The sequence below is a fragment of the Eleginops maclovinus genome, chromosome 22, assembly GCF_036324505.1.
Source record: "Eleginops maclovinus isolate JMC-PN-2008 ecotype Puerto Natales chromosome 22, JC_Emac_rtc_rv5, whole genome shotgun sequence".
In the NCBI taxonomy this organism is placed as follows: domain Eukaryota; kingdom Metazoa; phylum Chordata; class Actinopteri; order Perciformes; family Eleginopidae; genus Eleginops; species Eleginops maclovinus.
In genome coordinates this window covers 20076354-20098366 of record NC_086370.1, presented here as the reverse complement: position 1 = coordinate 20098366, position 22013 = coordinate 20076354, and the positions used below count along the sequence as shown (strand labels likewise).

At 43.6% G+C, this 22013-nt stretch overlaps 1 protein-coding gene across 2 annotated transcripts in view; it reads right to left on the bottom strand.

The window, feature by feature from the left end:
* The window catches only part of wdpcp (WD repeat containing planar cell polarity effector), a 65763-nt gene that overhangs the window by 25184 nt on the left and 18566 nt on the right, over positions 1–22013 (bottom strand). For both annotated transcript variants that reach the window (XM_063875040.1, XM_063875041.1), the window contains exons 3-9: positions 19449–19493; positions 15483–15533; positions 13666–13736; positions 12654–12713; positions 11830–11944; positions 6982–7118; positions 4059–4253 (exon numbers count right to left, since the gene is read on the bottom strand). In XM_063875040.1, coding sequence (XP_063731110.1) covers positions 4059–4253; positions 6982–7118; positions 11830–11944; positions 12654–12713; positions 13666–13736; positions 15483–15533; positions 19449–19493 — 674 coding nt within the window. The remainder of the gene's footprint in view (positions 1–4058; positions 4254–6981; positions 7119–11829; positions 11945–12653; positions 12714–13665; positions 13737–15482; positions 15534–19448; positions 19494–22013) is intronic.

Here is a 22013-nt window from a genome sequence, read left to right as displayed (position 1 = left end):
CCTGAGCCTTGAGCTCAGTTGGACCTGGACCCATAAATGCAAAACTTGAATAAGATTTCAATCTTAAATGTGCAACATACAGTCCAACATTAAGAGCCAAAACTGCTGTTTATTATAGTCAGCGCAGCAACATTTTGACTCTGGGTCACTTTTATGACCATGCTGTGTCTCATTTTACATTCATGTGTACTGAGCAAAGGCAAGCAAAAGGAGCCTGATGGCAACACAGCTGATTGGGAGATTAGAGCACTGGCACTCAAGACTTTCAGGGTCAACGTGGTGGTTCAGTCTTTCAAAACATACACTCTTAAGCTGTGAATACTCATGCCACCGTAAGCATGATGACACATGGCGAATGATAACATAAACATTTATATGCAGCTGAATATTATAAGAGCTCTTGCAGAAAAAAAGCAGGTGTCAGGGATGAGAGTAAGTGGACTGTTTTCTGGGCATTGATATTACAAAACTGGCTGAAAGCAATGGAAAATGTCTAATAAAAATCCACTTTGGAGGTAAAAACAACAGCCAGTCTTTAAAGCAAGTCTGGAGAAAGGACGTCTGAAACAGTCTGCATGTGTCATTTAAATGTATTCATAAAACGCTTTGTTTGCCTGTGAATCCTCCTGAGTATTTTGTGGCAAGTTATTGTACTATATTCCCTGCTTCTGAGAGCATACAATTGAAAAATTATGAATAAGGTCAAGAAAGGGAGTGAGCAAGGGAGTGAAAGGATGTGCAAGAAAGACAGAACAAGAGGGAGGCAGACAGACAGGAACATGCACAAAAGACGAGGAGAAGAGAGAGAATAAAGTGAGTTCAGAGAGGGAAAAAAGAGGGTGAGAGAAAGATGCAAAGAGAGGGGGAGACAGACAGTGAGGGAGAGAGGCCTCTAGTAAGTAGCTTTCTCCTGGTTATTGGTTTCAGTGACTGGTCAAAACTATTCTTCTCCATTCTTCTTGTCTTTCTCTCGCCGGCACTTTTTTTCCCCCCTCCGTGGCGTGAAAGATAAAGCGGACGGGCCCAACTGTGTGGCTGGCCCTTGTTCACAGCAGTGGCCTTTTGAAGCCAATTTTCCAGCTCACGGAGCAGAGAAAGACGGGGAGAGACGGGCAGAGGGACTCGGGAGGAGAGTCGAGGGATGAAGGGATGAGGGGTGTATGAGGGGGAGGAGGGGGAAGGAGACTGGGAAGTTTGAGGGTTAGTGTTGAGGTACTGATATGAGAAAATGCACAGATACAGCAGGAGTATGATGCTAAATGTTCCTCACACCTTAAATGCTTTAATTGGTGCCTCTGAACATAATTGTAAAACAGAGGGAACGCAATTCACTCGACCCGAAACAGTGGAAGCAGTGGAGCTTGGGGGTAATTCTGCACTTTGGATTCCACACTGACCCTTTCATGGTCCACATTACTGATGGGTCGCCTTTACTGTATATGCTTCAATTCTGCACATTAAAAAGGACGTATTATGCAAATGTATATTATCATATTTGTATTTTTTACCTCTCCTGGGACATGTCTCCATGCTTTAATGTTCAAAAAGCTCTTTATTTTTCTCATACTGCCTGTGCTGCAGCTCCTCTTTTAACCCTCTGTCTGAAACCAGTCTGATCTGATTGTTTAGCTGGTTGGCTCTGTTGTGATTGGTCAACCACTTAAGGATGTCCCGCCCCTTAGCGTACCTATGTGGGAGAGAAACTTTGGGATTTCAGCCTTTGCAGACCGTTTACATGCACAAAAACCTATAGAACACACTACAAGAAAGGGAAAACCCCAAAAAGCATGATAGGGACTCTTTTAGACTGCAGATTTAGGTTTTAGAGGCAAAACCCCCGACATTTTAAGTTGTAAATGTAGCTTAAAATACACTTTTAATCATACTGTTATCAATGAGATGAAGTAAAGATTGACTTATTTAATTATGTATTCCACCTTTACAAGTTATTTAGGTCAAGGTTGTCTTTTAATGGACAATCTGTTTTGGCTTTCTTGTTTTGAAAAAGAAAAATGACACGCGGCACAGTGCAAATAATTAAAAGACAACAGAAATCAGAGAAATGCAGATCAAACAACGGCAGGGAAACTGTTTGGTGACAGATAACAGGATACTCATGCGCTTTAAAATGTTCACAAACACAGACACAGATATGACAAAAAAAGGAGGAAAACATTCATCGGGTGTTTTCCTTTTATTAAGATTATTAAACGGTTTGTTTGTGTGCATGTTTGTGTTTGGGGGGGGGGGGAAGCATGAAGGAAGGATAATTAAAAATGTTAACTGAATGCATTAAAACGAACTATGTATGTGTTTTTCTCTGCTTCCCCCCGCATACCGTGGCTCCACTTATCAGCATGAGGAGGGTGGGGGGGTGCATACGAATTAAGACCACATAGGGAAAGAAATCAGACTTTTTTAAATGCCGAGAGACTGGCTAGAAAATTGGCTTAGCGCGGCAGATAGCGAACTGAACAAAAGGAACATATATATGAGCTTGAAGTGATTGAAGTAGCTGGCGTCTCCCGATGTGTGCCCGGCGTTTGATTCCCGCCACGGCTCTTACATAAACTGCTCGCTTAATTTCACACCGCGCATCTGAAAAATGACAACAAACGCTTTCATTAGAGCACGATGCTGCAGCCCCACGAAGACACTTTAATGTTCTTGAAGCGTGGAGGAAGGAAGGAAGAGAGGAGGATGTGGGGGGTGAAGGAGAGACAGTGAGAATAAACTAGGTGAAGGAGTGTAGATAAATGTGAAGAGCGTTCCAAAAACAAGAAGCTGTAAAAGCAGCAAACAGCATCTGCTTTGCTTATTTCAATATTCATGTGCCTCCCCCCTAGATCCCATCCCTCCCTCATTCGCCTGCGTGAATTTGTTTTCCTAGCATGCAATTGGTAACGCTCATCTTTCAGATTCTCTCTCTGCTGTGGTGAAATATTTTGATTACGCTTACTGGGAGTAGGCTACAGTTAAGCCCAGTTCGGTAATTTAGGATCTTTCATGTGCTTTTGGCACGAGGACAACCCTACGTTGAAACAGAATCAGTTCACGGGTAGGGTTTTTGCCAGAGGCCATGAGGATATGTGTGTGTGTGTGTGTGTGTGTGTGTGTGTGTGTGTGTGTGTGTGTGTGTGTGTGTGTGTGTGTGTGTGTGTGTGTGTGTGTGTGTGTGTGTGTGTGTGTGTGTGTGTGTGTGAGTGAAACGTGTGAGTGTGTAGAAGTGTAGGCGTTCTCCTTCACGCTGAACCACAGCTTAGCTTCTCTGGTGTACTTCACATGGTGATGCATGAAGGTGCAACACAGAGGTGCCACCCAAGAGGTGACTAACACACCGTCCCCAATTCCATCCACCACAACACAGATCGCCCCTCCAAACAGCAGCTTTGTTCAGCAGGTGTCCTTACTAATGTGTGTGTGTAAAAAATAGAAACAGCTGGAGTTATGGTATGTTAACTGACTTTAAGGCTTTAAACTGTCCTGAAATGGTAATAAGAAAGCTTTAACTCTCCTGCAGTTTTGAAATATACTCAAGGTTGCTTTTCCCTTCAGTTTCAGCTTGTTTTTCACTACATCACTGTGATTCAATACTTCAAATACTTCATTTTGGATCAGCAACTCGCTCCCAAAGGAGTAATCCACTAGTTTCTCCTGTATATGATATGAGTTAAGTATGTTACATTACTATACAAGTACATTTGAAATGTAAGTTAGGTTAAGTAGATAAGTAAAGAAGGCTGTGTAACATACATTACTTGAGTTAAGTAATTAAAGGGGCCCTATTTTGCTAATTCTCGGCTTCATATTTGTATTTTGTGCCTCTACTTTGGATAAAACACACTGCAGGAAAGGTAAAACCCCCCAAAAAGCACAATAAGGCCTCTTTAACGCAACCAAAAATTAGTCAACATTGAGTTTGACTTTCAGAAACAGCGGTCTCCTGGGTGGATCTCTGGTGTTTGTTAGACCTGTACAACCACCCCATGTGTACACAAAGTTTATTACCTAACCTGGCAACATTTTCCCGCTCTTTTTATTCGTATGTGTGAATGTACCTTGAGGCCTTCAGCAGGTGAGCAGCTGAGCAGGACCAGGTTGTTCCTGTGTGTGTTTGTTGGAGTCCAGGGCCACAGCTCCTCCCCGGGGTCGTCCGAGTCCCACCAGCAGAGCGCCACGTCCTGGAGGCGGTTCAGAGCCACGCGTCTGTGGAGCCTACGACCCCCCCGACCACTCACCTCCACAGACACCAGCTGGACATGGAGAAACACATAAAGAAAGCTGAGTATGCATTATGACAAGAAGAGAGGAAGTGGAGGAGGAAGAGGAAAAAGAACAGGTATCAGAGTGTCTAAGTGATTCACTCATTTGGATTCACCTACCTGCGTTAACACCTGAAGGCTCTTAAACTTCTCCAGCCCCAGATATTACTCGTGTCCTTCCCCCATTTTGTTTTTGTTGATGTCTAAAGGTTGTTTTTTATCGTCCATTATTAATGTGTGTCTGTGTGTTTTGTTCTGTCGGGCTTGTTGTTTTAGTGATGTGCATATTTTTGGGAAGGTCCGCCACGCTCTACGGGCCACAACAAAGAGACGCACAGTAATGAGCTCTCGTGGCGCTGGGGGGGGGTCACACACACTCACACAGAAACACACACACATACATGAATGCATGCATGTATGCACACAAATACACATGTATACATGTTGAGGCAGTGGTGTAAAAAGTGTCTATAAGCACACACTCTTATACACACACACACACACACACACACACACACACGCCCTTAAACAGTGCTCCATCCAGAAGCACTTTTAAAGCAGGTGAAATTGCAGGTCTTACACTGTGACCCTGCCTTTCATGTACACCACAGCTCATTTCTTCCTCTCACACACACACACACACACACACACACACACACACACACACACACACACACACACACACACACACACTCACTCACTCACTCACTCACTCACTCACTCACTCACTCACTCACTCACTCACTCACTCACTCACTCACTCACTCACTCACTCACTCACTCACTCACTCACTCACTCACTCACTCACTCACTCACTCACTCACTCACTCACTCACTCACTCACTCACTCACTCACTCACTCACTCACTCACTCACTCACTCACTCACTCACTCACTCACTCACTCACTCACTCACTCACTCACTCACTCACACACACACACACACACACACACACACACACACACACACACACACACACACACACACACACACACACACACACACACACACACACACACACACACACACACACACACACACACACACACACACACACACACACACACACACACACACACATACACACACACACAGCCCCATATACAGGCTTTTCATACACTCTTTATCTCCAGTCACACTCACTAACACAATGAAGCAGCTACCAGAGTCGATGGCTAACACACACACACACGCAAGCACACACACACACACACACACACACACACACACACACACACACACACACACACACACACACACACACACACACACACACACACACACACACACACACACACACACACACACACACACACTGACCTGTGTTACAGTGTGTTACAGTGTCTAGGACCTGACAGTTAAAAGCAGTAATACAGCATTGTCTATTTAAATTATTCTAAAAACTCTTGGAACAAAAAGAGGTTTAAAGCACAGAAACATGCAGAAATTAATAAATCGACAGGGTGGAAGTTCATTGGTCCATGTCTGCCCTTCTTGCCCCCTTGGGGGGGAATTTGCTTTGGACACGAAATACAGAGATGAATTAAAATGATGGAAGAACATGTGATGATAGAAGGAACAAAGAGTTGCCCCAAACAGCTGAACGGGAGATCACTGACAGATTAGAAATGGAAAAGAAGAAAAAACTCTGAAAATCACCGGGTTAATAACACACTATCTCGACCCCCCCGCCCCCCTCCACCACGACATCCCTGCCCATCTCTTCCCTCTTATAGTTTTTTTTTTTTCTGCTGGCGTTTGCTGGTCAGCAATAATCAAAAACCACTTTCTGTGGGCCGGATTAGTTTAGCCCCCCCTCAACGCCCCCCACTCTCCCTTCTCCAGCTTAGCCCACTGGACCAGGGCGATGTGTGTGTGTGTGTGTGTGTGTGTGTGTGTGTGTGTGTGTGTGTGTGTGTGTGTGTGTGTTTGTTGTGGGGGATGGGTAGTGTGCGTGCGTGTGCACACGTGTGTGTATGTAGCAGGCTTCCAGCACATGCATTGACAGAGGTGTGGGGTGTACACTATGGGGGGGGGGTGTCTTATCAGGACTCTGCTTCTGGAGACAGACGCACGACAGGAACGATTGCTTTAATACACATCCACATGTACGCGCACACACACCCACACACACCTTAACAAAAGGGCCTGGCAGTAATGTGATAATGCCAGGGTTAGCGGTTAGCCAGCTAGTGAGGGAGGACACAGTGTAGTTCTGTTTCTGGGGAGGGAAGAACGGGACGGCACATATCTGACTTTTTACTAACACATAAACACCTCCAGATCAAGCTGCCCCAACACACACCTTTATGAGAGAGTAATACACAGAAACAGCAAAGATGTAGAAGGTAGGACGCAAATTTAGACCAAAGGGCCGTGTTCCCATGGTGACTACCTTCACCTGTTGTGCACAAAGATACAAAGCCTGAGATGGGCAAATATTTAGGAAGTAGACAGCGATATGGAACGACATGTTACCCCCTTTGTTGTTCTGTCCTTCTCCTTCTCAGTTCTTCTTCTCACACCAGTCTCAGTGCATACAGGATCACACACACACACACACACACACACACACACACACACACACACACACACACACACACACACACACACACACACACACACACACACACACACACACACACACACACACACACACACACACACACACACACACACACACACACACACACATTACATCAATGCGTTGTCTGTACCTTGATTTCAGAGGGTGAGAGTTTGTCTGTTCGCCTGCCAGTCTCCGGGGTCTCCTGGTTCTTTGGGTTGAGGTAAACTGCAGCCACCTGGCTCTGCTCCAAGAAGGACAGCAGAATGAGCCGATCGCTCAGCACCGCTGGGAACGACAGCACCACCAATGATAATTAATGTCATGATTAAAAAAGACAACAACTGCATTACATTACATTCAGCTTAAATTGAAAGTGACTCACAATAAGTGCAGGTATATTCCCCTCAAAAAAGGCCAAATCATGGGAGTGCAGGTGCATTCAAATTTGCTACACTTTCGAAGAGCTCCATTTCTATTCTTATTTTTTTAATTTAATGGCCAAGGTACAGGCAAAACAGTCCAATGGGGAGCTCATTCCACCATTTTGGATCCAGGATTGCAAGCAGGCTTGTTTTTGATAAGGTGAACCTGGGTCCAACTCGCAGTCAGGGAGTAGCAAGCCCATTGGTCCCTGCATATCGAATTTGCACATTTAGGGGTGTATGGTTTGACCATGTCATGGATGTAGGAAAACAGTAGGCCATTACCAGTGCCTTGAAGTGGATTTGGGTGTGTAGGAAGTGCAGGAGGGGTGCAGTGTGGGAGAATGTAGGTAGGTTGAGGACCAGTTGAGCTGTATCACGTCGATGTGACAGTGATAGAGTTCACTATCTCCTCCTTTCTGTACTGAGCCTTCTGTCGTTATCCTTCCACTGTGAAATATAGTTTGCATTAGTTTAGGAGTAGGAGGACAGAAGTAATTCTACATCTGCTTCCCTTTACCTTGTCTCTACTCTCTCTCACTACTTCTTTCCTGTCCCGAGATGTCCCCCTCTCCTCTTCCTGTAGTCTTTGTATCTCTTTCCTCCCGGCTCTCTCCTCTCTCATCCTGTCAGTGTACTGCAGGCTCTAAAGGCCTTTTTGTGGTAGAAGAACACACTTGATCCTGTTCAACTCTTCAGGAGCTGCATGGAAACGCTGATTAGCAATTAAGCCCCCCTCTCCTTCAAATTAATCTGTTTATGAAACCAATTAAATGGAAAGTAGGGGGGGTTGTTACACATGTCTCTCAGATATCCTGCTTTGAGTTGAACGAGTCAGGCTGCACCCCGAGATTTAGAAATCTAACCGCCAATTAACCACGGCATGTGTGTATTTATAAAACGTGCGGGTATTGGTATGATTACACTTCAAATCATCCCGCTGTGTGAACATTTCAAATTAATATGCAAATATTTACGAGGGAAGTGAAACATTGCATAAAAACACAGACAAACTATAATCTTAAACCAGGTCAATGGAGTCAGTCTGTCCTTAGGTTGAACCGGGATCAGAAATCATTTGTAAAGAGAACTGGTCCGACGCTCAAACTAAATACAGCCATTAACCAAGCCTGGGCTTTTTTTAAAAACAACGCTTAATGCAATAGTAAGCGTCTTTGTAATAGATTACAGACAAATCAAGTTAAATGCTGTTTAGTATTGATCTCTACGGGTGTCTATAAACGGGATTACGTTTAATCCCATTCATTCCCAAATGAAGGAGGGGATATGAAACCGGGCTGTAGCCCAAACTGGGACCAGGTGGCTGATTTGGCATTAAGGGCCAGACCTTTATGACCCATCCCAACAACACACACACACACACACACACACACACACACACACACACACACACACACACACACACACACACACACACACACACACACACACACACACACACACACACACACACACACACACACACACACACACACACACACACACACACACACTAACCCTCTAGACACATGCATTGATACTTACATTCATACATGCACGCCTGCAACCACGCTTTATGATTTCTCAGTTACACACACATCTACATCCACAAGCATTTTATAAACCTACAACATGTTGAAGCTCACACACACACACACACACACACACACACACACACACACACACACACACACACACACACACACACACACACACACACACACACACACACACACACACACACACACACTCCCCTAAATCCATTTAATGCCATCTCCTCAGCAGCATGTTGACATAAGAGGCCAATGGGCTTAACCAAAGCACATTTAAACATGGGTAAATGAAACGGGCTATGAAAAATCACTTAAGGATGCTTAATCGCGGAGCATATGCGCAGCTTGGCCCAGCCATTGGCTAAAGGAAGCCGGTAATACTGTGATGGTGTAAAATATGTGTAATCTACAGCTCTGTATGATGCAATCGTGCTGGAAATGGGAAGGTAGCCGGCATTGGGCATACAAACTTTAAGGGAGGACAGTAAGCCGGCTTTGTCACATCGTGAAACAAAAAACTGTTCTGGCTGCCGTCGCTTGTTGTCTCAGGGACAAACACGCAGCAGGCCTCACATTCAGCGGGATCCATGCAAATCAGAAAGAGGATTTACTCCAGCATTCACATACTGTAACCTGCTTGCTTTAGAAAGTTGTCAAATCCTGTTCCCAAAACGTAAAGGAATTATCCGTCTTTATAAAAAGTGACTGACATTTTATGGAAAGATTTTACTACATTTGAAACTAGAGAAAATGAAACGAAGACTATTCTAGTATTTGAAGTCATCCTGTTGGTCTCTTTTAAAGCAATAACGCGTTTGTTGGTTAATGTATGTGCAAGTATTAATGTCGTATCCATTATGTGTTAGCTACACCTTATAAATTAATATCAATCAGTGTTTTTTTCAGACGTTTTTGTGCTTTCTGGATTTTTATGTAGTTATCTAATGTATCTAAACATTCATTTTGTAATCTAGAAAACTATGTATGTAAATGGCCCACAGTTGCAGCCCTATATTTGACTTTTGACCTGATATTGCAGTCATTAAATATACAAATGTACAGCAGTTAAGACACCTCTACCTAGGCCGTCACCACACACACACACACACACACACACACACACACACACACACACACACACACACACACACACACACACACACACACCACACACACACACACACACACACACACACACACACACACACACACACACACACACACACACATACACACACACACACACACTCCAAAAGCAAAACTTCATTGTAATTGTAAACTGTTTCAGTAATTGCACGTTGTGATTGTGTTTGACGGTGTGATCTCGCCTGGCTCTCCTTCTCTAATTGTGTAAGGCTAATTTAACAAGTGACAGATGTGAGAACAGCTTCTAACCTGCTCCCTCCTGCAACACACAAACACACACACATATACACATTTACACACACACACACCCCGGAACCCGCCCTCTCACAACCATTACTCTAATAATTAGTGCCTCTGAGGCTTTGAATGGAGCACAGCGGGATGTGAGTGGGTGCATGTGTACCTGGGTGTGTGTGTGTGTGTGTGTGTGTGTGTGTGTGTGTGTGTGTGTGTGTGTGTGTGTGTGTGTGTGTGTGTTTGTGCCATTGTGTATATGGGCGTGTGCATGTGTGTTCCAGAGTTTGTGTGCTTGTAAATGTGAGACGACATACAGTAAGTGCTTGTTGGTCCATGTAAAAAAAAGTCTGTAATTACATATGTTTGCATGTGAGAACAAGAAAGGGAGAGGTGTTTGTGTGTGTGTGTGTGTGTGTGTGTGTGTGTGTGTGTGTGTGTGTGTGTGTGTGTGTGTGTGTGTGTGTGTGTGTGTGTGTGTGTGCCTGCCTGCCTGTCTGTCTGTGTGTGTGTGTGTGTGTGTGTGTGTGTGTGTGTGTGTGTGTGTGTGTGTGTGCGTGCGTGCGTGTGTGGTGTGTACGGGGGCTTTATCAGGTGTCTGGAGACCCCAGACGGAAGCAGGGAGGGCGGCGTTATGAACAAATAATTGATACAGAAAGAAAGAAATAATTAGCAGATTTGGGCCGGTGTCCACGGTCCCTTATTCTCTCCTGCCAGGTCTGCAGAGCGAGGGGGGGGGGGCTCCCTGGAGGAACGCACGATGGAGGGAAAAACACTGATGGATGCTCTTAAGGGAAGGCCCCTGGACACACGCAGCACAAAAGGATTTGCCCGCAATTAGCTGGCAGAGTCGCCGGGCTCACCTGTGGCACCTGTTATGTGTGTGAGAGAGTGCTTGCATGACAAAGTGGTGGGGAGAGTGGGGACTCTGTGAGTGTGTGTTTTTGTGTGTGTGAGTGTGAGTGTGAGTGTGAGTGTGTGTGTGTGTGTGTGTGTGTGTGTGTGTGTGTGTGTGTGTTAAGCAGGTGTAAACACACAATCGTTGCTGACAGAGTGAGAGAAAGAGCACTGTTGATGGTTTTGTGGTTTTGAAACATACGACATTTACATGCAAATGTCTATTTGTTTTTCTCTGTGTGTTTGTGTGTGTGTGTGTGTGTGTGTGTGTGTGTGTGTGTGTGTGTGTGTGTGTGTGTGTGTGTGTGTGTGCGTGCGTGCGTGCGAGCGTGCATGCGTGCGTGCGTGCGTGCGGCTGTGGGAAGAGATAGGTAGTCCAGCCATGTGGTTAAAACAATGATGTTTCTGTCCCTAAATCTCCTTAAACCATGATGAACCTCTGGAATATTTAAGACACACACAAATTGTAATTTCATTCAGATTCAATGAATGCAAACACTGGGACAAAGCTTTCTTTACTGCCATAACAAGCGTGGTGGTTATGCAACAGTCCTTATTAGCATCCGCAGCAACAAAGTAAAAAAAAGAAGGCAAACAAAAAATGTGCTAAAGGCGTTTTCTTTCAGAAATAAACACATTTAATGTTCGTGTTGTATGGCAAAACCTCAAAAACAAGACTGGACCAGTGTGTGTGTGTGTGTGTGTGTGTGTGTGTGTGTGTGTGTGTGTGTGTGTGTAACTCACCATCAGCTATGGTGCTAGCTGGTAGTCGGCCCACTAACGTGCGGTCTATAAACACTTTTTCTAGCTGAGGGCCATTCAGGGTCAGCGTCACCAGGACTCCACTGCTCAGCAACACCTGTGAGGCAACACAAAAACATCTTTAATCCTGCATTAGACAGAGATTCAGCAATAAAACAGTCTGAAGTTCAAACAAAGTAAGTGAAAGAGTGTCCAACTATTGACACCATCATTTTTACAGAAACACAGCGAGTTCTTCAAACTGCATTGAGACACATGTCATTGCATCAGACTGTGAGAGAGTACAACGTGATCAAAAGCACCACCTAAAATTGTCATGCTGATTTTACAAAATGCATGTTTTTCTATATTGGTCTCATTTTGATACATCTATTCCTGAGGATTATTGCATTTTTCTTCCCTCATTAGGAGTATTTTTAAAAGGTTTATACATTGGGTGGATAGAGAGGGGGGCCAAACGTTTCAAAAGATTTGGTGTTGACTTTATTTTAAAACTTTAAAGCTTCTTAGAGTTACTTGAATCACAGATTTAGTCACTATTACACCTCGATATGGCCAGGCTCTTGGGTCACACATGAGACAAACCTATTTCTAACAAGATATACATCCAAAAACAAAGCAACTGACTGAGCCATAAAATCTAAAGGTCCCATTGTACTTTATTATTGGAGATGTTTACCATTAGCTTAAAGGCCTGCTAACTGGTATTTAAGTCTATTGAAGATCTTTCTCTGAGGCCTCGTCTGGGCTGACCATGTGAGGTACGACTCTGCCAGTGTGTGTGTGAGGCTGAGGAGGGTGTGTACCTGGCAGCAGTGCTTGTTCCTCCATCTGGTGTGAACGCAGGTGTTGGTCTGCAACAGTTCCTGGATGAGCGCAATAGATAAACAGAGAGAAATACCAAGAAAAAAGTTAACCAGAACATTCAGAACTAAACCGGAAGAAATGGTGTCTTTTTGCCTCTAATGAAGTTGTGAAACAGTGAACTCTGGCGTAACAATTCAGAGTGTTTCCTCCTCTTTGTGCATTAATTATCCTGCTGGTACACAGTACCGGACACTACTCTCCACAGGTGTCCCGGCAGCACTTCCTGCTCAGGGAGGGGTGGGACAGAGTTGAAAGAGGATGCAGGTAAGGACTTCTTGTGTGCATGTCAGCGTGTGTGTGTGTGTGTGTGTGTGTGTGTGTGTGTGTGTGTGTGTGTGTGTGTGTGTGTGTGTGTGTGTGTGTGTGTGTGTGTGTGTGTGTGTGTGTGTGTGTGTGTGTGTGTGTGTGTGTGTTTTGTGAATGTGTGTGTGTTTTGAGAATGTGTGTAAGGTCAGTCATTCCTGCCACATTCCAAACCCAGCTGGGGTGATTGGATGGGAGGAAAGAGGGATGGAGGGGGAGGAGGAGGAGGAGGTGTGGAGGTGAGATGGGGTGTTTCTAGTTTCAGACAATGGTTATGGGTGAGAGGAGGGAGGTGGGGAGTGTGTGTAACAGCCACAGACAGGTTCCAGCAAACAAAGCATGGTCTGTGCTGCCACAAGTACAGAGAAGGGGGGGAGAGGAAGGGAAGGAGGAAGAGAAGGAGGGAGGAAGAGAAGGGAGTCTGCAGCCCCCTGATCCCCTCAAATATCCCCCTCGATGACAGAGCTCGGCCGAAAGAGAGGTGATGAGAGAGGAGAGGGAGAGGGGAGAACAAACGGGGGAAAGCAGAGAGAGAATGCCCCTATTTGTTAATCAATCGGCCGTTTCGGAAAGGGAAAACTCAGAAAGTCCCCAGAGGGAGGAAGAAGACAAGGGGGGAGTGGAGGGTTTAACAGAGGGGGCGGGCACCTCGAACTCCTTCAGCGAATTGCGTAGCTTCTCCGGTCGGCGGTTACTGGGGGTCCACGAATAGCCTCGGGCTGCGGAGGAAAAACACGAGAAGAATCTGAAGATCATGTGACTCGAACTTTTTAGACATGGGAGAAATGTCTATATTTTTTAAGAAAGACCCTCATGGGGATTCAGAAGAATGTGGCACCAACAAGCAGAAAGGGTTAAAGGGTTAAACCTGAGATCTGTGTATGAAAAGGGGGGGGACACGAGGAATAAAGGGTGATGACAACCAATCAGGCAGAATGAGGGGATGCAGGTACATGAAGCAGGCATCGCACAATGCAATGCTGAATCTGTCATTGTCTGCACTCACGTATTTTAACGACCCGGAGTAGAAACATTTCATATATTCAAAAGTTCACATCATTTTTATCATTTGGTCCTCAAATTGAGTAAAGACTACAAAACTCATTCAGATGGAGATAGCATGGATGATGCTAAATATTGAAGCTTTATAGCCTAGGCTAATCTATCATGACCGTCCAGAGACAAGCTTTTAGAAATCATAGAAAACACATATGAAAACTGGAGAAAATACACACTTATACACAAAGATTATCATATAACTTGACGAGAAGCAACAAATCATTCAAGACTGACTACAACTTTAATTTAAAATGATCAAAAATATGATTTATTTTATGCTCTGTGGGTAAGAAGTTAGTGATCCAGCAAACAGCAAATTCAAAATAAGGATTTACACTAGGGCACCATAAGGTCTCCAATAGATACACGTGTGTGAGGGACACAAAAAACATAAGAAGAACCAACAGGCTGCTAAGGATCCTCCATATTTAGACATGAATTGATGAATTTAATACAAGCCTATTAAATGAAATGAACAAAACATATCAGTGGTGAGTTTGACAGTACAGTATGCCCCTCATTATTTTATGTTTAAAACTCTATGTAAAACCATTGCTTTACCATATAGAAACTACACTGATTTGTAGCTTATATTCCTGACTCCCATATCCCCAAGCAGCAAAAGTGTGAAATCTGCTGCTTACAGATTGATGCAGTTGCACTTAAGGAGGGAAAATATTCAACTGAAAGCAAAATGTCCCTTCAAAAAACATACACACTGGTCCTGGAGGAGAAGCAAATATTTAATCGTGAGGACTTTTGGCGCTCTTGAGTTGAGTTATCTCCCAAATGCAACCTCACAGTCAGCAACACATATCTCCACATGTGCAACACCAAGGCCCCTTCATTTTAATTTGCCAGCCCTCCCTTTCCCCCTCCATCTCTAGCGGTTAAACAGAGGGAGGCAAGGATATGAAGAAAAAACAGCTAATTGAATTTGTGCATCTGCTTCTGCCCACGCACATACATGAAGTTCAGTGAGAGGAAGAAAAATGGAAAGACTTCCGTTTCCAACGTGGAGCAATCACTCCCTCTACTTAACACTCTCCCCCTTTCATCTTAACTGAAACGCACTATTAAAAGGAGCGGGATTCTCTTATAATAATGAGTAGGAAGAGGAGGTAAACAGATGCATGCAAATGAGGGTGTGGAAGGGTGGGGTGGGGGGGGGGGTCAGGGGAGAGAGGAGGGAAGGGATGAGTGTTCATCTCCTGATAAGAGTGTTTGTATTCCACTACTGGGTGAAAAGCAGAGGGAGCGAGGGGAAGAGAGGAAGAGAAAAAGAGGAAGTGGGACACTGATTTCTGGAAGACGGTCATCCACGGGTGAGATGGTCAGCGCTCAAACACGCAGAAAGAAAGACTTTGTTTTAAATCTCTCTCTGACTTCCTCTGTTGTGCACTTACCTTCACAGAAATGGAGTTTCTCATTGTAGTAGTGATGCTCCAGGGGATTGGCTGGAAAATAATAATAAAACGGCAGTTAGAGGGCTGCGTTTGAAATAGCATATGGAGTAACATGGTGTACTGAAAACCAGAGATAGCCATACGCCAAGGATGCCATAAAAGCTTCTTAGCTATTAAAAAGTGTACAAATAATGGTGGTTCCCAGTAAAATGATAATAATAGCCACTAGCGGACTGGTTTAAAGTGATGCATGACATTTTTCGTAATAGAATAACTTACACTTGCTGGGACTTTATGATAGATATTAGAAATCATGAACAGATTTCAGGTAAAAGAGCATCAGATATCGTATAACCCCCCTGGTTTTCTACAGAAAAACCCAGACTCTATCTTTTAGTTTTTATAACAATTAATGTAGCTGACGCTTTTATCCATCATAGTACACAATAGCACCTTACTTTTAATAAGCCCCACCATTGTCAGTGCTGTTTGAGTTGTATGGTTTTGTTCGGTTAGGTCTTAAACGTACTTCACACTGATTGACTTTCTACCTAAATAAAAAGAAAGAATCTTTAAAAAAGAAAGAGCTAAACATTGTGGTCAGGATAAATGCTTATGTGGATAATGAGGGACAGGAAGCTAAGCTGCAGCTCAAACATCCCCCTTTAGCTTTGAGAGACCTTGTTGGCAAAGTGTAGCCGGTAACCGTGCCTCGTGGCCGGTGACTGTGTGGTGGCCGGCCGCTGGCAGGCAGGAACACCTCCAGGATTAGTAGTATTAATCAGATAAGGGGGTGAGGGGCCAGACAGGCCCAGACATGGGCACCTGCTCTGGGGCTGGGTGGGGAGGATGAGGGTTTGTTGGGGGGGGGGGGGGGGGGGGGGGGTTGGCTGCAGGCGACCCTCGGAGCTGCTCCAATGAGCCTGGGTCTACCTCTAGTGGGGAGAGGAGGAACTGACATTTCAGAGAATAAACACAAGCAAGTGTTCAGAGAGAGAGAGATGCTCATGGACATTTCAATGATGCTGATATCAGAATTATGATTGAATAAGAAAATAAGAGCAAACATGTGTATATTTTTTATATAATATTTGTTTTGAAACTATTGTGAATCCCAAAATGTGCACTAGAAATGTAAATATACAACACAGGAATTACAACAATATTCTAAACAGTTAATATGTACAAATATGTAAGTAAATATGTAAAGTATACCTGAATTAGAAGGTGGTATTGAGCTGAAATGTGCAAAATAGTCAGGAAACGAAAAATATCGAGAGCAACAACACCAATCCATCAAGCATCATATGAGTTTAACCTATATACACAGAACTGTTTTTAGAGAGGTGTTGATTCAACTGCAGTGCTGTTGAACCGCTATCTCCCTCATTGATAAAAAGGGATGACGTTAATATTAAAGGCACCTGTCAGTATAACACATCACAATTCAAGCTCCAAAATGATCACACAGTTGAATCAACACCTCTGTAAAGCAGTTTCTTTAAAAGCTAATAAAGAGAGGTCTTAGGCTGGACTGCTGCATTAGATTTGGTTACTAACCTGGCAGCTTGAGTATTGAAATACTTCACACACTAGAAAACAATACCTTTAAAGGCCCTAGACACACATTTACTTACTATCAGTGATTATGATTAGCCCACAAGAAATATTTATAGAGTAATTACTGCGAATAAATAATACCTACGGATAGTTAGAGGGAGTGTTTTCGGGTCGGTTTGATACCATGTTTACGGCAAATTGCTGGCCCAATATGTGGAAGTGTGGAGTATGGGCCAAGGAAGATACCATTTTAGTTTAAAGCAGATCGGAATAACAGCACGTAGTATTTTCCACTTATGGAAGGCCTTGGAGATGGTCTAGGGCTCTCTTAGTAACCATCTAGTTACTTATTTGGTCAGAAATATTAAGTTGTTCGGATAAATGGTCCAGATTTTCAGGGGCTTTGAATGTAATATCAACTGTGACAGAGGAAATGTTATGGGAGCTAAAACATTGAGGCAGTATTTTGTTTTGAAATGTCTGGCTGAGCACACACACACACACACACACACACACACACACACACACACACACACACACACACACACACACACACACACACACACACACACACACACACACACACACACACACACACACACACACACACACACACACACACACTTTGAATGCCAAAGTCTTCATTCGAAATATCAAACGGACACATTTTAATCTAATCGAAGGTAATCTATATGCAATCCTATCATGACCCGAGCAATCGTTACAGCACTGAGTGAAAATGTTTTTGGATAGTGATTCTGCTTCCCTGCTCTCCCCTCCTCCTCCCCCTCTCCTCCCTCCACTCTGATATCAAGCCACACTTTAGTAATCCTCCAAATGAAAGGATTTGGAGCGAGAGCATCGTCTCCCCACTGAAGATTGCAATGAAAGAGAAGGCAGCTTCTCAGATGAGAGGGAAGGGAGAAAACCCCAGTGATGAGAGGGAGAGACATACTGTACACAATGTGAGAAAGAACAAAAATATATATGGTTGGAGAAAAAACTGAGGCAAGGGGAGGCAAATGAAGAATGTTGGGATCATTTGAGACAGGCACAGTAACAAAAGCAGAAACATGAAGATGGGGAGGAAGAGACACTAAAAAATACACGGAGATGATGGAGTAAGAAGGGAAATGAAAGAGGTATATTTACTGTATGTCTTTAAGAAGAGAGAACGAAAGCAATAGAGGGTTTGTGCACTCTTACAGATATGCATGATAAACCTTAAAACTGACAGTGTGTTTTGGAGTCTTTGAGCACGTTGTTTTGTCTCATCAGTGACCCACCTTTTTATTTTAACACATTGAACCCTTCCCACTCACAAACCAAACTGCAGACAGACATAGTTTGTGATTAATTAGTGAAATGAGAGGACAATGTAGATCCTTAAATGCCAGACTGTGAGACCGGAAGGTTTAAAAGAAGCTAAAACTAAATTAGAGTGACAATTAAAGTCATGAATCGTCCAGAAACATGATCGTGTTTGCTAATATGTTTGTCACGCTAACCTATAAGATAACGATGCAGATGCTGACACCTTATCTTATTTCAAACTGGAAAAATACTTCGCTTTTTCTAGCATTTTTAAAAGACAAGAGATAGTTATAACCCACATTTGATCACTTATTACATTCTGTATATCTTTTTAGTAGAGACTGTTAGTTTTTAATATTTATTATTCAATCACTTTATTGAAAATGTTCACCATATGTATACAAAAGGAGGACACCTTATTTTATCTGTAATTAAATAGTGCCAAGCTATTTTGAAAATGTTTGACTTTCCGAATATCAGTACAAATTAAGGTAATTCAAATAGTTGATGATAGCCTAATTTGCAACCTTTCCAGGATGCATAAGAAAACGTACCACACAAATGTAAAAAAAAAAAGCTAACTAAGAGACAGCTCGACCCTTCACTGTTCGGGCCCTGGGGGAGCGATGTGAGCACTTCCTGACGGTAAGGGAAGCCTATAGGCCCGAGGCAATATGAGGCCGGACTACATGGGGCCTCTTACTATGTGATCTAGAAGAAAGTCAACAGTTTAGTTTCCCTATCGCTGTATGGCAAGACCCCGTGTCAACAGCAACACAGGGAGGGTAAGAGATAGAACCCGGGAGGCCTCATAACCTGCGTGTATGTGTGTGTGTGTGTGTCTACATAAGGCTTTAGGGTGCAAATCCTACATACTAATAGCCTCTGTGTGGACAAGTGTATCTGTGGCAAGACTCGAAAATACGCAGGAGCAATAATTTGTGCGTATGTGTGTGTGTTTGCAGCTTATGGGAGCGTGGGAGGTAGCAGAAAGCCCTTCTTCATATATAAGGAAATCACATACATTCCCAAAACAAGACAAATGCAACTTATCTTAAACGCAAACAGACAGCCAATATAAACACTATTTACCTGGCTCTCCTTTATCGTAGTACTGATAGGTGCCAATATCTGTATCTGTGGAGGGGGGGAGGGAGAGAGAGAGAGAGAGAGGGAGATGAGCATCTAGCTGTCAGGGAAAAGCAGAAGACAGATCAGCAATTTCGCACCGTGGGATAAACAATCGCTATCAGCCAGTGGCCTGTCCCGTCTGCCAGCACCACAGTTTAGATAAGACCCTGTGAGGGGGGAGGAGGGGGGAGGGAGGTACGGGCCGGGGGGAGTCCGAGCCAGGATGGAGGGGGAGGCAGAGGGGTATTAATAAAGACAGGAGTGCGCCTTAACCCATCCCACCTGAGGGACAGACTGATTTACACACATGCAACATATACATTAAAAAGTCGACACACACAGCAGACAGATACGGAAAACATAAGAGCAACACACACATAGCAGGCACACACACTAGTAGATAAACACACACACACACAAACTGCTGAGCGGGGCCTTTTTGTGTTATTCCTGCAGGCCCAGACCCATAAGCAGCCAGACTCAGATTCGCACAACACATCGTTTCTTTATCGCTCCACTGCTGCTGCTGCTGCTGCTGCTGCTACTGCTGCTGCTGCTGCTCCTGAGGCCAGGTCACACTAATACAACAGGACAGCTGATGGCAGACACACACACACACACACACACACACACACACACACACACACACACACACACACACACACACACACACACACACACACACACACACACACACACACACACACACACCACTATAACTAATGGCTTGGTGACACTTTTTCCAATTTCTGACAAGGATAGTGATTTTGTAACCTTGAGTATCTCCCAATATCAGCCTGACACTCTCTATGAAACAATGACTAAAGGAATGAAAGAAGCACTTGAACTGAAAGTGTTTTAAATGCATGGCTTTGATTATTTGCATGATGTTTAGACCAAACTAAATCGGTTTGACGGACATATTTGAAATGTGTTCTTTACTGTCATATATGGTTTGCTAAATTACTAAGTAAAAACTATGAAACGACATCCATCTACTCCTCCCTGAACCCTGAATCTATGAATGTGCAGATACTTTTTGATTTCGATTTAAATGAATGTACTAGAGCTAATAAGATATCTATTACATTTGTAGGTACTGCCTGCTAAGTGTACATGTACTGGAGTCTTGAAGTGTACAAATCATACTTATTCAAGTTGAATATTGAACTGTCATTGGCTTTCAACAAACTCAAAACCATACTTATTCCTGCAGATGAATGTGAGAGCAGCTTTCCTGTGTCAGACTCTGCACATCCATCCATCTCCACAGTGAAGGTTGAATGTCAAACTGCTCCTAAACTAAATTTTGACTCAAATTATAGTCAGTCTACACCTCCTATACCTAAACTAGTTTCTTGTGGAGGTTAGGACAAACAAAACCCTTCCTTTTCATTCTAGTTTTACTTTTTTGTGCATAGCATTAATGCATAAACTGTGAGGCTGCTCTTTGTCCAACAGTAGAAGACATGAGAGATATCTACAAACGAGATGAAAGCATGTAGAACATACAAACAAACACAGAAAATATTTGGTTCCTAGCATCGAAGAGCAGATGCTGCTTTTATGAATCCATATGATTGTTTTTGAGGTGGATGTATATGATGTAAGCACAGAGCTGATAGGGAGCGTCACACCTCAGCGAACAGGCCTCTCCGCGCAGATGTATCCCTCCACATTTCTTTCCAAGATAGCGCAAGACACACACAGCGGGGAGAAACAAACAAATAAGGATATGTCACATTCAACCTGGGATATACACCCTGTCGTACCTTTGTGTACATAAACACACACACACACACACACACACACACACACACACACACACACACACACACACACACACACACACACACACACACACACACACACACACACACACACGCACACACACACACAGTCTGCCACTGAGAGACACTATCTGGGTCTAAGGCTCAGCAGACTGTGAAAGACAAGACAGAATGAAAGGAAGGAGAAAAACAAGAAAATGGAGAAACAGAGCATTTCCGTCTGACAGAAGAGATGGACTGATAGGTGGAGGGCAGGCAAAGGCACAAAACTGGAGTCAAACTTACGCCACACCCACTCAGCCTCACAGGGATGCATTGCTCGCCTGATATTGTTTCTCAATGCTTGCATGATGGTGATGTATGTGGTGTGTGGCATTGAATTGACTTAACTGAAAAATAAAAACTCTCAGTAGCTTAGGTTCTGGATAATTATCTTTAATATGAATCATACACACCTCTCTGAATAACTGAACATGTCATTTTACGAAGCGTTTTGTTGCTCGTGAGGGATAATCACTCAAGTGTCAATAAGGACTGAATAATAAACGTATACAAAGAAAAAGAGACCTTGGGGTGTTGAGTTGGAAAAAAGTGACCTCTGTAGCTGGCTCATTTGTTAGCTTGAGGCTAACACACACACACACACACCTGAATTTCTTGCTGTTGTGTTGCATTGTGGGTAATCTATGCACAATGTTTTGACAAGGAAGAAGAATGTATTGAATAAAAGATACTG